Genomic DNA, 15,011 nt, shown 5'->3' on the forward strand with positions numbered 1-15,011 from the left:
TGAGAATAAATTGAATAATGTATTTGAAAGCACTTCATAAACTTCAATTTATGGGTGGGGGAAATGCAGTCACTATCACAGCACGACTGGAAGAGGACTGCTACCGGGAACCCAGGTTCACTGGAAGTAAGATGCCACAGTCTGGTTTCATAATCAATGCTTATGCCCATGAGAGGATTGACTCTTGTACAAAAATATTAAGGCTGATGAATGGAGTCAAGTCAAAAATAGCTTTAGCACTTTAAGAAAATCATCGTGAGTAAACCAATGATATATGCTAAAACTCCTTATTCTTCACTCCATTGTAGGCAAGCTACATGTAAATGTGTCTTTTCCTTGTACATAAGCTAGGCTGCTTGAGGTTCAAGAAACTGAAATTTAGAGAGAACAAAGTGGAACAGCATTTGCCCATAGGGAAAAAAAAGAGGCATTCTTGAAGTTTGTATGTATGTATGTATGCATGTATGTATGTATGTATGTATGTATGTATTTATTTATTTATTTTGGAGATGGAGTCTCGCTCTGTGGCCAGGCTGGAGTACAATGGTGCGATCTCAGCTCACTGCAACCTCCGCCTCCTAGGTTCAAGCGATTCTCCTGCGTCAGCCTCCCTAGTAGCTGGGACTACAGCCATGTGCCACCATGCACAGCTAATTTTTTAATTTTTAGTAGAGACGGGGTTTCACCATGTTGGCCAGGGTGGCCTCGATCTCTTAACCTTGTGATCTGCCCGCCTCGGCCTCCCAAAGTGCTGGGATTACAGGCGTGAGCCACCGCGCCTGGCCGAAGATTTTATTTCAATTCACACATCGCAACACTTCAAACAAAAGATCCCATCAGTGGTGCACAGATTCTAAGATGGCCCCCAGTGATCCCACCTCCTGGGGTTCACGCCTGGTGTGATCTGCTCCTGTTACATGTGGGCAGGACCTGTGATTTGGTTCTAACCAATAGAAATGGCAATGGCGGCTGGGCGCAGTGGCTCACGCCTGTAATCCCAGCACTTTGGGAGGCTGAGGCGGGTGGATCACCTGAGGTCAGGAGTTCGAGACCAGCCTGACTAATATGGTGAAACCCCATCTCTACTAAAAATACAAAAATTAGCTGGGCGTGGTGGTACACGCCTGTAATCCCAGCTACTTGGGAGGCTGAGGCAGGAGAATCGCTTGAACTCAGGAGGCAGAGGTTGCAATGAGCTGAGATTGTGCCATTGCACTCCAGCCTGGACAACAGAGTGAGCCTCCATCTTAAAAAAAAAAAAAAAAAAGAAATGGCAATGGCGACTGGATGTCACTTTCATGAATCACCTGCATAAGGTTCTGACTTCCATCTTGCCAGCAGATTCTCTCTGTAGACTTTCTCTCTCACTGGCTTTGATGAACAAGCTGCCATGCTGTGAGCTATCCTATGGAGAACCCAACGTGGCAAAGAACGGAGGCCCTTGGTCCAACAGCCAGTGAGGAACTCAATCCTGCCAACAACTACAGGAACCTGGAAATGGATCCTTCCCTAGTCAAGTTTCAGATGAGACCCCAGCCCTGGCTGACACCTGGGTGGCAACTTCAGGAGAGACCCTGAACAAAGCACAGGACTCAGCTAAGCTGTGACTGGATTTCTGGCCCACAGAAGCTGTGTGATAATAAATGTTGTTTTAAGCAGCTCAGTTTGTGGTCATTTTTTACATGGCCATAGATAACTAATATACCAGCCAAGCCCCAAATAAAGCCAAGTCTAGAAAGCACATTTATATTTTTCCCTATTAAAAATGGTAACTTGGCCGGGCGTGGTGGCTCACACCTGTAATCTCAGGACTTTGGGAGGCCGAGGCAGGCGGATCATGAGGTCAGGAGTTCAAGACCAGCCTGGCCAACACAGTGAAACCCCATCTCTATTAAAAATACAAAAATCAGTTGGGCGTGGTGGCACACACCTGTAATTCCAGCTATTTGGGAGGCGGAGGTTGCAGTGAGCCGACATCCAGCCACTGCACTCCAGCCTGGGTAACAGAGCGAGACTCTGTCTCAAAAAATAAAAAAATTAAAAAATTACTTTTCGCCAGGCATGGTGGCTCACGACTGTAATCCCAGCACTTTGGGAGGCCGAGGCAAGTGGATCACGAGGTCAGGAGATCAAGACTATCCTGGCTAACATGGTGAAACCCCGTCTCTACTAAAAATACAAAAAATTAGTCAGGCGTGGTGGCGGGCGCCTATAATCCCAGCTACTCGGGAGGCTGAGGCAGGAGAATGGCGTGAACCCAGGAGGTGGAGCTTGCAGTGAGCCGAGATTGTGCCACTGCACTCCAGCCTGGGTGACAGAGCGAGACTCCGTCTCAAAAAATATATATATATATATAAATAAATAAATAAATAAATAACTTTTCGGCTGGGTGCAGTGGTTCATGCCTGTAATCCCAGCACCTTGGGAGGCTGAAGCAGGCAGTTCACTTGAGGTCAGGAGTCCGAGGCCAGCCTGGCCAACATGGTGAAACCCCATCTCTATTAAAAATACAAAAATTAGCCGGGTGTGGTGGCAGGTGCCCGTAGTCCCAGCTACTTGGGAGGCTGAGGTGGGAGAATCGCTTGAACCCAGGAGGTGGAGGTTGCAGTGAGCTGAGATTGTGCCATTGCGCTCAAGGGGCAACAGAGCAAGACTGTCTCAAAAAACAAAAAAAAAAGACAACTTTTCACATTGAGAATGAGATAGTTTAAGAAGATGATAATTTAATGAGACATTATTTCCACTCGCTGGGTCTCTTCTCTACACTTGATTCCTGAGTTTCAATGCATGAAGAAATCAGCAGCCTGGACTTTTCTTCCTTCTTACTTAACAGACCATAAATTTCCCAAATTTCAAAACTTACTTGCCTTGAGTTCAGTCTCATCCAACTACCAACGGAACAACTTTAAGAGCTTTAGGAAAAAAGGAAAGACTGGCATTTCCAAACAAACTCCCTACCTTCCCTAGCTCCTGAGTTCCATGAAATCTCTTTCGCTCCATATTCACTTCCTCAGACACACAAGTCAGTTTTTACACTCCTGCAAATAATTCTTTTCTGCATTAAAAGCGTCAGTTGTTACAGCTTCAAAAAACTGCAAATCATTCTTACTTACATCTGGAAGTCTGTATAGCTTCATTGTTCTCTGTAAAGTCATATTTCTACTCAAGTGAGAAAATTTCACTTCTACCAATTTTCTGGGGTTTAGTGATCGATGCCAGTATCTGGAATACAATAAAGGTTTTAAAATCTAATTGATTTCTAACTCTACAAGTTTTCACTCTTTGTCTCAGCTTGGCTGTTACATAAGCATTTACTGAATACTTACGTTGTACTAGACAGAGGCCCTCATCCTATGTCATCATTTTATCCGTCAATTTTTAATCTTTAAAGTACATCTTGTACTACAGTTATGTTCCTCAGGAGTTTGTGACCTTTCATCTTTTTCACTAAAGAGGAATCTTAAAACTGCAAAAGAAATATTAATTGGCTGGGCGCGGTGGCTCATGCCTGTAATCCCAGCACTTTGGGAGGCTGAGGTGGGCAGATCACTTGAGGCCAGGAGTTCGAGACCAGCCTGGCCAACATGGTGAAACCCGATCTCTACTAAAAATACAAAAATTAGCCGGGCACGGTGGTGTGCGCCTGTAATCCCCGCTACTCGGGAGGCTGAGGCAGGAGAATTGCTTGAACCCGGGAGGCAGAGGTTGCAGCAGTGAGCCGAGATCGTGTCACTGCACTCCAGCCTGGGCAACACAGCAAGACCGTCTCACACACACACAAAAAAGAAATATTAATCATACCCAGGTTTCCAAGTGTGTAAGGACCATCACTGATTCTACAAAAGGCCAATCAGAAAGTTTAAAAACATGAAAGTAAATCCCCTAGATTAGTCGCCTTCACTTTTACAACCTACGCACCAAAGAAAACAACTTTTTGAAAACTAGCTTAAATTTCTTCAGTGATTCCAGGCTCTGGGATAAATGATTCGTATTAAAATATACCCGTGAAGTCTAGTATTCCATTTACTTAACAAATGTAATAATTTAATAGGATACAGTAATTTTAAGTTTCATCCTATTTGAGTCAATAAAAACAGTGGTGAGGAGTGGGGAGATAAACTCTGATGTTTTAGAAACAGGTTAGTCTTGTGGGAATCTGATCATTTTCTCACTGGAATAACCTTTGAAAGCTTGACTAGCACAGACGAAGTTGTAAAAACAGAGCTTAGGTCTTGCTACTCTGAACAAACAAATACATCTGAGGCTTTTGAGTGGATGCTTATGAGACTTTCAGGACACTTTGGTGGTGCTGCAAAGCATGGCAGAAAACTGATCTTTGGGGTGGAAAGAAAATGGTATGACATTGGAATTTTAAGATCATCATGTCCTAGGTTTTCCCATGTAGAGACAGCACTCATCTTTCACATGGAATAGACTTAGAAGTATAGATCCACACAAGATCAGGAGTTCGAGACCAGCCTGACCAACATGGTGAAACCCTGTCTCTACTAAAAATACAAAAAGTAGCTGGGTGTGGTGGCACATGCCTGTAATCCCAGCTACTCGGGAAGCTGAGGCAGGAGAATTGCTTGAACCCGGGAGGCGGAGGTTGCGGTGAGCCAAGATCACGCCACTGCATTCCAGCCTGGGCAACAGAGCAAGAGTCTGTCTCAAAAACAAACAAACAAAAAGTATAGATCCAGCATTATTAGTAGGAAAATGTCAAAAACTTTTTTTTAATCACAAAATGGCAAACGATATACCAGAAAGAATACTGGACTTGGTGATTCTAGGTTCTAGTCTCCATCTCTGCTACCAGCAAAAACTACATCTAGCAGAACAGTGGTGAGGCTCAACATGTTTGATAGAGGGAGGACCTGAGGTAGAAATATGGTACTGGTACCTGCATGTGGCTACGGGCTTAGGAAGAACCACTCCCGCGGTGTACACAGCCTGGAAGATCCCTTCCAGGTTCACTCTTCTAGTGATCTCTCGGATTAGCACTGGAGCTACCCGTTTCGATCTCAACTTCTTATGAACACAAAGAAAGTTGATTTCTACCATCTTCTTCACACTAAGAAATAAAGATGGTGAAGATTAAGAGTCAAAACAAGATTAAAAATGAAGAGCCAACCATTTTAAAAAATAAGATGATAGAAAATATCCAAGAATAAGAATGCGGGCTGGGAACAGTGGCTCTCGCCTGTAATCTCAGCACTTTGGGAGGCCAAGGCAGGTGGATTGCTTGAGACGAGGAGTTCAAGACCAGCCTGGGCAACACTGAGACTCTCATCTCTACAAAAAATAGAAACACCAGCCAGTCATGTTGCCGCATGCATGTGGTCCCAGCTACTTGGGAGGCTGAGGTGGAAGGATCACTTGAGCCTGAGAGGCAGCGAGCCATGATTGCATCACCGCCCTCCAGCCTGGGCAACAGAGCAAGGCCCTGTCTCAAAAAAAAAAAAAAAAAAAAAAAAAGAAAGAAAAAGAAAAAAAGAACATTAAGGCCATTCTTTTTTTTTTTTGAGACAGACTGTCGCACTGTCACCCAGGCTGGAGTGCAATGGTGCAATCTCGGCTCACTGTGACCTCTGACTTCTGGGTTCAAACAATTCTCCTGCGTCAGCCTCCTAAGTAGCTGGAATTACAGGTGCATGCCACCATGCCCAGCTCATTTTTGTATTTTTAGTAAAGACAGGGTTTCACCATGTTGGCTACGCTGGTCTCGCACTCCTGACCTCGTGATCCACCTGCCTCGGTCTCCCAAAGTGCTGGGATTATAGGCGTGAACCACCGCGCCTGGCCTGAAGCCATTCTTTAACACAATATTTAAGAAAAATATTCTATCACTTAGACATTTCACGAATTCAGGCAGAAACACTATTCCCCATATCTCCCTACCAAAATGATTATAAAACGCACGGAGGCTCCAACCCTTTTGTTCTGAATACATTTTAGGACTTTGGTCCGTTTTAAGTTTTCAGTTTAGAAATTGGATCAGCTATGGCTCTTTACGCTTCTTTCTTTCTTTTTTTTTTCCTCTTTTGAGATGAGGTCTCGCTATGTTGACAAGGTGGGTCTCGAACTCCTGGCCTCAAGCATTCCTCCCATCTCAGCCTCCTAAAGTGCTGAGATTACAAGCATGAATCACTAAGACCTGCCCCTCCTTAAGTTTCTAGATCTGTTTTTCCTAAATTATGGTAATAACTGGGTCATCCTGGTGCAGAATCTGATAAGATGTTGCTTTGGAGTGTGATACAAACCCCTGGGATCCCTGAGAGGGGCTTTGAGCAGACCAGAGCTGGTGCGCTCTGAACTACAGTAAACCTCCTAGATCTTCAAATCCTGTTCCTGATTCTGTTTCCAGGTACACATTTCATTTGGCACAAAATATTCCTTGAGATCAAATGCTTTTCACGGTAAATAAGCTAACCTAATACACTGAAAAGTAAAGAGACCAATTATATATGACATCTTTGACTTTCATAGCTGGATCTTTGACTTTCCGGGCTGGAGATCCAAACTAAAAGTGCAATGTATTCTATGGAGAGAAAGCTTTATCTCTCCTAAAAAATTTTTAAGTAATTTTTTTTTTTTTTGAGATGAAGTCTTGCTCTGTCGCCCATGCTGGAGTGCAGTGGTGTAATCTTGGCTCACTGCAACCTCTTCCTCCTGGGTTCAAGTGATTCTCGTGCCTCAGCCTCCCAAGTAGCTAGGATTACAGGCGTGTGCCACTATGCTGGCTAATTTTTGTATTTTTAGTAGACATGGGGTTTCGCCATGTTGGCCAGGCTGGTCTCGAACTCCTGACCTCAAGTGATCTGCCAGCCTTGGCCCCGACCAAAGTCCTGGAATTACAGGTGTGAGTCACCGTGCCTGGCCAAGGCTTCATTTATTCTGATACATATATGTGTGAGCATGTATGAGATTGAAGAGGCAGAGAGAGAAAAAGAGAAAAAGAAACCATTGTCCTTTATTTTTATTCACAGTCCGTTTTTTTTTCTTTACTACTTAATAAACTTTATATTTTAAAGCAGTTTTAGGTTCACAGCAAAACCAATCAGAGAGTTTCCATAAAGCCTCCGCCTCCACACATACACAACCTCCCTGACCACCAGACAGCTTGCATTCAGTCATTTTTTTTTTTTTTTTGAGACAAGAGTTTCGCTCATGTTGCCCAGGCTGGAGTGCAGCGGTGCAATGTCGGCTTACTGCAACCTCTGCCTCCTGGGTTCAAGCAATTCTCCTGCCTCAGCCTCCTGAGTAGGTGGGATTACAGGTGCCTACCACCACGCCCAGCTAATTTTGTATTTTTAGTAGAGATGGGGTTTCACCGTGTTGACCAGGCTGGTCTTAAACTCCTGAGCTCGGGTGATCTACCTGCCTCGGCCTCCCAAAGTGCTGGGATTACAGGCGTGAGCCACCGCGCTCGGCCTGCATTCAGTAACTTTTAAAGGCCTACTCTAATTGTAATTCTTAGAAAATAAACATATAAAAACGGCATGGACGAGCTTAAACATGTACCTGTCATAAATCCGAATGTTTGCTGGGATGGCGCTTATGAACCCGACCAGTTTTTTATTTGAAGACACTCTGACCCCACAGTGCCACTGCAGGAGCCAGCCTGGCGGACGCAGAGCCCTGAGGTCACAGTAGACAAGAAAACAGGCACCAGTTATTGTCCAAGAATACAGGAACAGACGCAGGAGTCCCCAAGTCAACAGCACCTATCCACGACATCTGTGATCGATGAGACTTACCACAACAGGAACTCGGGTGAATAGTCAAATCGGAACATATTGTCATCATCTTCTACGTAATTCTCATTTAACAACGTGTATAACTCCTTGAGCTATAAGATAAAACAAGTGTCCTATCCATGGTGCTCAGAATCAACTTAGAAGCAACGTGTGAATGCAGGAGTTGAAATTAAGAGGTTTTTACTCACTCACCACTTCAGCACTACTCAAGTCTAAAGTGTCCCACATAAAACCCTGTGGCAAAGAATACGGTTCTTGGCGTACGTTGTCTTTATCTGGTTCAATTGCACCATGAGATGTTATGACTTCATCTGAACAGGGAGAGAAAGAGAAAAAAGAAAGGCAAAAAGCGAGAATATTAAATGACAAAGCATTCTAACCATCCAAAGTGGTCAGCGACATAAGCAAAATCAGACTTAGGGCCCTCAGGTTTCAGATAATCTTTAAAAAGATCCAGCCAAGAGTAAACCTTAAATGTTAACACCACCTTCCACACACAAACAAAATAATAACTATGTGAGGTGGATATGTTAATTACTTTGATTGTGGTAATCATTTCACAATGTATACATATATCAAAATATAATGTTGCACATGGTAAATATATATAATTTTCACTTGTCAACTATACCTCAATAAAGCTGCAGAGAAAAAGAAAAAGAAAGAGAAAAAAAAAAAAAAAGATGCTGTTATATCAAGCGCCTCTGGACTGAAACAGGAAAGCTAGGCAGTGGTGTGAAATCATTGCTGTTTCACCAATTATTTTTCTTTTCTTTTTTCTTTTGAGACGGGGTCTCACTCTGTCGCCAAGGCTGGAGTGCGGTGGTGCAATCATGGCTCACTGAAGCCTCCAACTCCTGGGCTCAAGCGATCCTCTCTCCTCAGCCTCCCAAGTAGCTGGGACTAGAGGTGTACACCACAGTGCCCAGCTAAGTGTTAAATTTTTTTTGTAGAGACGGAGTCTCATTATGTTGCCCAAGCTGATCTCAAACTCCTGGGTTCAAGTGATCCTCCCACCTCAGCCTCCCAAAGTGCTGGGATTATAGGGGTGAGCCACCGCAGCTGGCCTATTTTGCCAATTAAATAAAAGGAGAAATTCTTTGTCATCCAGTGACAAAGATGACATTACAAAACAACAGTGATTCCGAGTCTCAAGGCCTACAGTGCAGCCTTATCTTACACACTGTCATAAGCAATGTAGGTTTCATTCGACAGCCTTGGGAGTTGTGTTCTTTTCACTGCATTTCCACAAACTGGGAGAGGAAAGGGCTGCGGTGACCTCTGCCCCTTCCAGCAAAACCTAAAAATAATTTCAAGGCTGGTTACTTCTCCCCATCTGAACTACTAGCAGCGTAGTCCAAGCCATCACAATTTCTAGTAATTTCCACCAAGATGCGTTTCCAAGTCATTCTCTGCAGAGCTTCCCAACATGGTAGGACTAAAACCCAGGCTCTTCCCCACGGCTGCTGCCTGCCTCGGCCCCTCTCCAGTGCTCCCTGCCCCCTGCTCCCAGTGCTCTGGCCATGATGACCGGGGCTGGCCTCAGCTCAGGGCCTTCCTGGTGCCTTCCTTTGGCTTGAGGCCCTCTGGTCCTCAAGGGACTGGCCCCTTGGAATTCCCGACAGAAGCTTACGCATCACACGTCACTTTCTCCCAGCATCTGTTGCTTAACTAAAGCCTTTCTCTACCTCAGTGTCACCCCTCCTCCCCAGCCTGGCCACCTTTTGTCCTACTTTTCCACCACTGTTTCCAGGTGTGTGCCCTGGACCATGCCTGGCATTTAATAACAGACACTCAACAGACACCTGCTCAATGAGGGACCCTCAGGGCCTGGTCCTTCCATCATAGAACCTTATATACATTTTTAATACTCTAATAGGCTAGGTGCGGTGGCTCACACCTGTAACCCCAGCACTTTGGGAGGCCAAGGCAGGTGGATCACTTGAGCCCGGGAGTTCGAGACCAGCCCAAGCAACATACTGAAACAGCGTCTCTACAAAATACAAAAATACAAAATACAAAAATACAAAAATACAAAAATTAGCCAGGTGTGGTGGCGTGCACTTGTGGTCCCAGATACATGGGAGGCTGACAGGGGATCACTTGAGCCCAGGAGGTGGAGGCTGCAGTGAGCTATGATCATGCCGCTGTACTCCAGCCTGGGTGATAGAGTGAGACCCTATCTCAAAAATAATAATAATACTAGTAATGTTTCAAGTGTGGGGAAATTGGATGTTTTTATTGGGATAGAAATTGGACTAAAATAATGGTTATCGAAAGCCAATGTCACTACCTAATATTTATATTTTCAGAAGAAAAATATTACTCTTGCATAGATTTCAAATCTGTGGTATGAAATAAATGATACACGTGAAGTTAACACTCTTTGTGTTTTTGTTGTTGTTGTTGTTCATCCAGCTTTGTTTCTGGGGAAAAAAAGAGAAAAGCAGAAAAACTTACCTAGTTTAGGTACCGGTTGTGTGTCCCAAAACTGGTATCTGTGCTTTGCAGCCTCGTCAATGTTCCTGGCTGGGCCCTGGCATGCGGATAACAGCTCCATTGCTCTCTGGATATCCTGCAACTTCTGCATTGGAACACTGGGATTCTACGACAGCAAAGACAGACACAGAATATGAGAGAGCAGCTGCTGATCTTAAACTTGAGCAGATGCACGTGTATCTGCCTCAGAGACTACAATACCTAAACACTAACAATCCTCCTCCAAGCCCAGTCAAGGCCATGGGCTTGTGTGTTACACATGAAAATAGAAGCAAACCCTCTGTTAAAGGTAACAACAGTTGTCTAGTTTTAATGGGGCTCTGGCAGTTTGGGGAATCTAAATTGAAGCACGCTTTGCTTCAGTTTCCCATCCATCTACAAATGGTCCGCAGCATTACTCCTCTGGGAGAGACGTGCAATGCATGCATTACTGTCATCCAGCAGCCAGGCAGCCACGAGCCTTGGGGGCACTGTCAGAGTAAATGCTCTGCAGGAGCAATGAGGGGATGAGGGACAGAACTTCTAGAATGGAAACACAGCAGAGAAGGGAAGGGAAGGGGAGGGGAGGGAAGGAAGAAAGAGAGAGAGGGAGAAAACAAAGAAAGAGAAAGAGAGAGAGAGAAAGAGAGAGGATGGGCCGTGGTGTCTCACGCCTATAATCCCAGCACTTTGGGAGGCCAAGGCGGGCAGATCACGTGAGGTCAGGAGTTAAGAGACCAGCCTGGCCAACACGGTGAAACTCTGTCTCTACAACAATACAAAAATTAGCTAGGCATGATGGCGGGTAATCCCAGCTACTCGGGAGGCTGAGGAGGGAGAACTGCTTGAACCTGGGAGGTGGAGGTTGCAGTGAGCTGAGATCGCGCCATTGCACTCCAGTCTGGGTGACAAGAGCGAGACTCTGTCAGGAAGTGGAAAGGGAAAGAGGAAGGGGAAAGGGAAGGGGAAGGGAAGGAGGGGAGAGAGAGAGAAGGAGAGAGAAAGAGAAAGGGAGAAAGAGAGAGAGAAAGAAAAGAAAAGAAAGAAGGAGGAAGGGAGCGAGGGAGGAAGGAAGGAAGGTAGGAGGGAGAGAGAGAGGGAGAGGGAGGAAGGGAGGAAAGGAGGAAGGAAGGATGGATGAAAGGAAGGAAAGAAGGAAGGGAAATCTGAACTCAGTACTGAACTGGGATGAAAATGATCAAGAAAAGAAATCTCTAACCATGCCCCTTCCTCCCAGCCACACCCTTCTCCTGACCCTCCTGATCCTCCTGATCCTCTAGAGACAAACTCTCCCACCAGAAAGACGAGCAATTTCCTCTGTACTTCAGATCCTGGGCAACCATAGCCTGTCGTTCCCAACCCAAGTGTTGGAAACTGGACTCCTTTTTAGGTAAAACAGTACCTTTACATTCTAAGGTTCCTTTCTCAAAGCCAATATTCCCGCCAGCTCTTGAGGATTCCCCAGTTCTTTTTTTTTTTTTTTTTTAATTCCTCAAATAACATAATAATACATGGAACATGAGACTACTTGAAATGAGAGGACAGCGCAGAGGACTGAATATGGAAATCAATGACTTTTTTCAATATGTAAAATTACTGAGACATTGTAGAACTTTGATACCATGCAAAGAATATTCTTCGCTGTAATTCAGAAAGTGGTTAGAAGTTTCAGAGCCCTTCGGTTTTGCTGTATGTCAACACAGGGTGGACACCATTGAAAGGTACAATTGACCCTTAGAAGTTTATAAAGAGCAACTTTGGACTTCTGTTCCACTTGGAATCTGAAATCTGTGGTCTGGAGCACTAATTTTAACCTGGGAAGCTTACTCATCTTACACAGCACAGAACAGGGTTTGTTTCATACAAACACTGTCAAGAACCCTAAGGAAACGAAGTTCTGAAGTCCAGCTGGAGGCAGGTGAAAGTCTTCTTGTCTCCACTTGGAAGTCTAACAGCACAATCCAAGATTGCCACAGTTTTTGTAAGCTGTTTATCTGACATTTGTTTAATATCAAAATCATAAAGGTCCTATCTTAATGACACATACAAATTTAACAAAATACTTTTCCGGTTCTCATTATTATATCTTTGGATGACTTCTTTTCCTTGGGTGTCTTTTAAGTCCCCAACATTAAAAGGAGCAAATTTCTAGCAAAATGAAATTCACGTGTATCTGAACTCCAGCAACACCATCTATTAGAAGACCTTACAATTTAAATAGTTGAGATCACAGCGTATTTCAGCTAATAATGCTTCACTGTGCATCCGTTTAGCTTCAAATGGCAAAGTAGAGCCCAGTCTTATAAAAATATAACTACAATGACTATAATGAATTTGTCATGGTAATTTTTCTTTCTTGATTTAATTTTTTTTTCCTTGATTTCTTTCCTGGTTTCTGAGTTAAATCTTCTAACAGTAATATATCAAACTCAAACTATTTTGCAACAGACATGAATCAGCATCTTTGTTCCACGTGACCCAATGACCAAAATGACCAACTCCATGAAGAAGACTTCAGAGTGATTTGTTCCCTACCTAATTAGCTCATCGGTTGACCAGCACTCTCTACATGAAATGTCCCTTTGCGAAATATTGATATCCCAATGCTCACTATTTAAATGCTTTCTTTCTTCTTCCTCTTTTTTTTCATTTTGAGGCAGAGTCTCACTCTGTCGCCCAGGCTAGAATGCAGTGGCATGATCTTGGCTCACTGTGACCTCTGCCTCCTGGGTTCAAGCGATTCTCCTGCCTCAGTCTCCTGAGTAGCTGGGATTACAGGCTTGTGCCACCACGCCTGGCTAATTTCTGTATTTTTAGTAGAGATGGGCTTTCACCATGTTGGCCAGGCTGGTCTTGAACTCCTGACATCAAGTGATCTGCCAGCCTCGGCCTCCCAAAATGCGGTGATTACAGGCATGAACCACCATATACGGCTCTATTTAAATGCTTTCTGAAAGTAGATTCAAATAAACACAATTTCCAAATCCACAGGGACAAAGCAGTAAGGGAAACTCAGCTATGATCAATTCTTACGCCTGTCCATTCACCTTCCATAGTAGCACTACCTGGGAAGAATGAATGTGTGTCAGGCAAGGTGAGATGCATATCTACCCGACATTAACTTCCCACGATTCCACTCCTATGTAAGAGGCAGGTATAGTCTCTTTTTCTTCCACACATGCTTTCTGTGGCATACTAACCATCAACTATACTCTTTACCCATTGTTTTCCAAATTTAATACCTTGGAAAAAATGTCCAAGTTTTATAACACGAAGAAGTTTATAAGAATCCAAATATCGTTTTTATTTTGGTTCTTGTGTGTAGACCAGAATATTCTGCAATGCAGTCCACTGTAATTTATAGTGCTATCTAGAGTTGGCATAAGCTTAAAGGAAAAGAGCCCCAGATTTAAAAAATGCAACTGAGAAAAGCCCATCTTAAGACAATACTGACTTCCTCCAAATTAAGAAAAGAAATTCCCTACTGTGATGGTTACTACTGTCAACTTGATTGGATTGAAGGATACAAAGTATTGGTCCTGGGTGTGTCTGTGAGGGTGTTGCCAAAGGAGATTAACATTTCAGTCCATGGGCTGGGAAATGCAGACCCACCCTTAGTCTGGGTGGTCACCATCTAATCAGCTGCCAGCGCAGCTAGAATACAAAGCAGGCAGAAAAATGTGAAAAGAGAGACTGGCCTAGCCTCCCAGCCTCCATCTTTCTCCCGTGCTAGATGCTTCCTGCCCCCGAACATCAGGCTCCAAGTTCTTCAGTTTTGGAACTCAGACTGGCTCTCCTTGTTCCTCAGCCTGCAGATGGCCTATTGTGGGACCTTGTGATCATGTGAGTTAATACTTAATAAACTCCCATCTATCTATCTACCTACCTATCTATCTATCTATCTATCTATCTATCTATCTATCTATCTATCCGTCCATCCCATTAGTCTATCTATCTATCTATCTGTCTATCTATCTATCTATCTATCTATCTATCCATCCATCCATCCCATTAGTCTATCTATCTATCTATCTATCTATCTATCTATCTATCTATCTATTTATCTATCTATCTAATCTATGTGTGTATGTATGTATGTATGTATCTATCTATCTATCTGTCTATCTATCCATCCATCCCATTAGTCTATCTATCTATCTATCTATCTATCCATCCATCCATCCCATTAGTTCTGTCCCTCTAGAGAACCCTGACCAATACACCTACTATATAATGCCAAGAGTTCGCCACTGCCTGGCTTGGCTCTAGTTTCTCATAAGTGACCAGAGAGAGGGGAAAGGCTCACAGTCACTAGAGGTGGAAGGGATGGGCAGAGACCAATGGTGATGCTGAAAGCAACAGGAGATGTCCACACTGCAGGTCAGGGATGCCACGTTTATCTGATGAAGCGACATTTAGAAACGGGAAGAGTATTTTGCAAGCTTATAGTGGTATCCTCTATGCGTTACCTTGGAAAGCTGTATCTAGTGGGTAGGATATTTATTACCTGAGAACCAAGTTGAAAAGCCAGGGAAGAAGATTACATTTTCTTCTCACCCTGCAGTCAGTCAGGGAAAAATTGGGGCAAGTAATTTTCCTTCTCAGTGATTCCTGGTTCTTTTGTGTAAAACAGGTGACAACAACAAAACTACCTGCAAGACTCACTTCATGGAACACAACAGAAACTCTGTATAATAAAAAAGGAAATCCACAAAGCTTGCAGAATGGTAACAACTACCATATATATATATATGCACTGTTTTAGGATGTAAA

General features: G+C 43.8%; 1 protein-coding gene across 7 annotated transcripts in view; it reads right to left on the reverse strand.

Annotated features, from left to right (window-relative positions):
* NMT2 (N-myristoyltransferase 2) overlaps positions 1-15,011 on the reverse strand; it is a 62,400-nt gene that overhangs the window by 19,493 nt on the left and 27,896 nt on the right. For 4 of the 7 annotated variants that reach the window (XM_054503727.2, XM_054503729.2, XM_054503728.2 and 1 more), the window contains 6 exons: positions 10,221-10,365; positions 7,953-8,071; positions 7,761-7,852; positions 7,525-7,641; positions 4,904-5,074; positions 3,114-3,222 (listed from right to left, as the gene is read on the reverse strand). In XM_054503727.2, the coding sequence (XP_054359702.1) occupies positions 3,114-3,222; positions 4,904-5,074; positions 7,525-7,641; positions 7,761-7,852; positions 7,953-8,071; positions 10,221-10,365 (753 nt within the window). The remainder of the gene's footprint in view (positions 1-3,113; positions 3,223-4,903; positions 5,075-7,524; positions 7,642-7,760; positions 7,853-7,952; positions 8,072-10,220; positions 10,366-15,011) is intronic. The other 3 variants (XM_054503731.2, XM_054503733.2, XM_063669599.1) reach the window with 1 other exon arrangement.

Source organism: Pongo pygmaeus, chromosome 8 (genome assembly GCF_028885625.2).
Source record: "Pongo pygmaeus isolate AG05252 chromosome 8, NHGRI_mPonPyg2-v2.0_pri, whole genome shotgun sequence".
NCBI classification, from domain to species: Eukaryota; Metazoa; Chordata; class Mammalia; order Primates; family Hominidae; genus Pongo; species Pongo pygmaeus.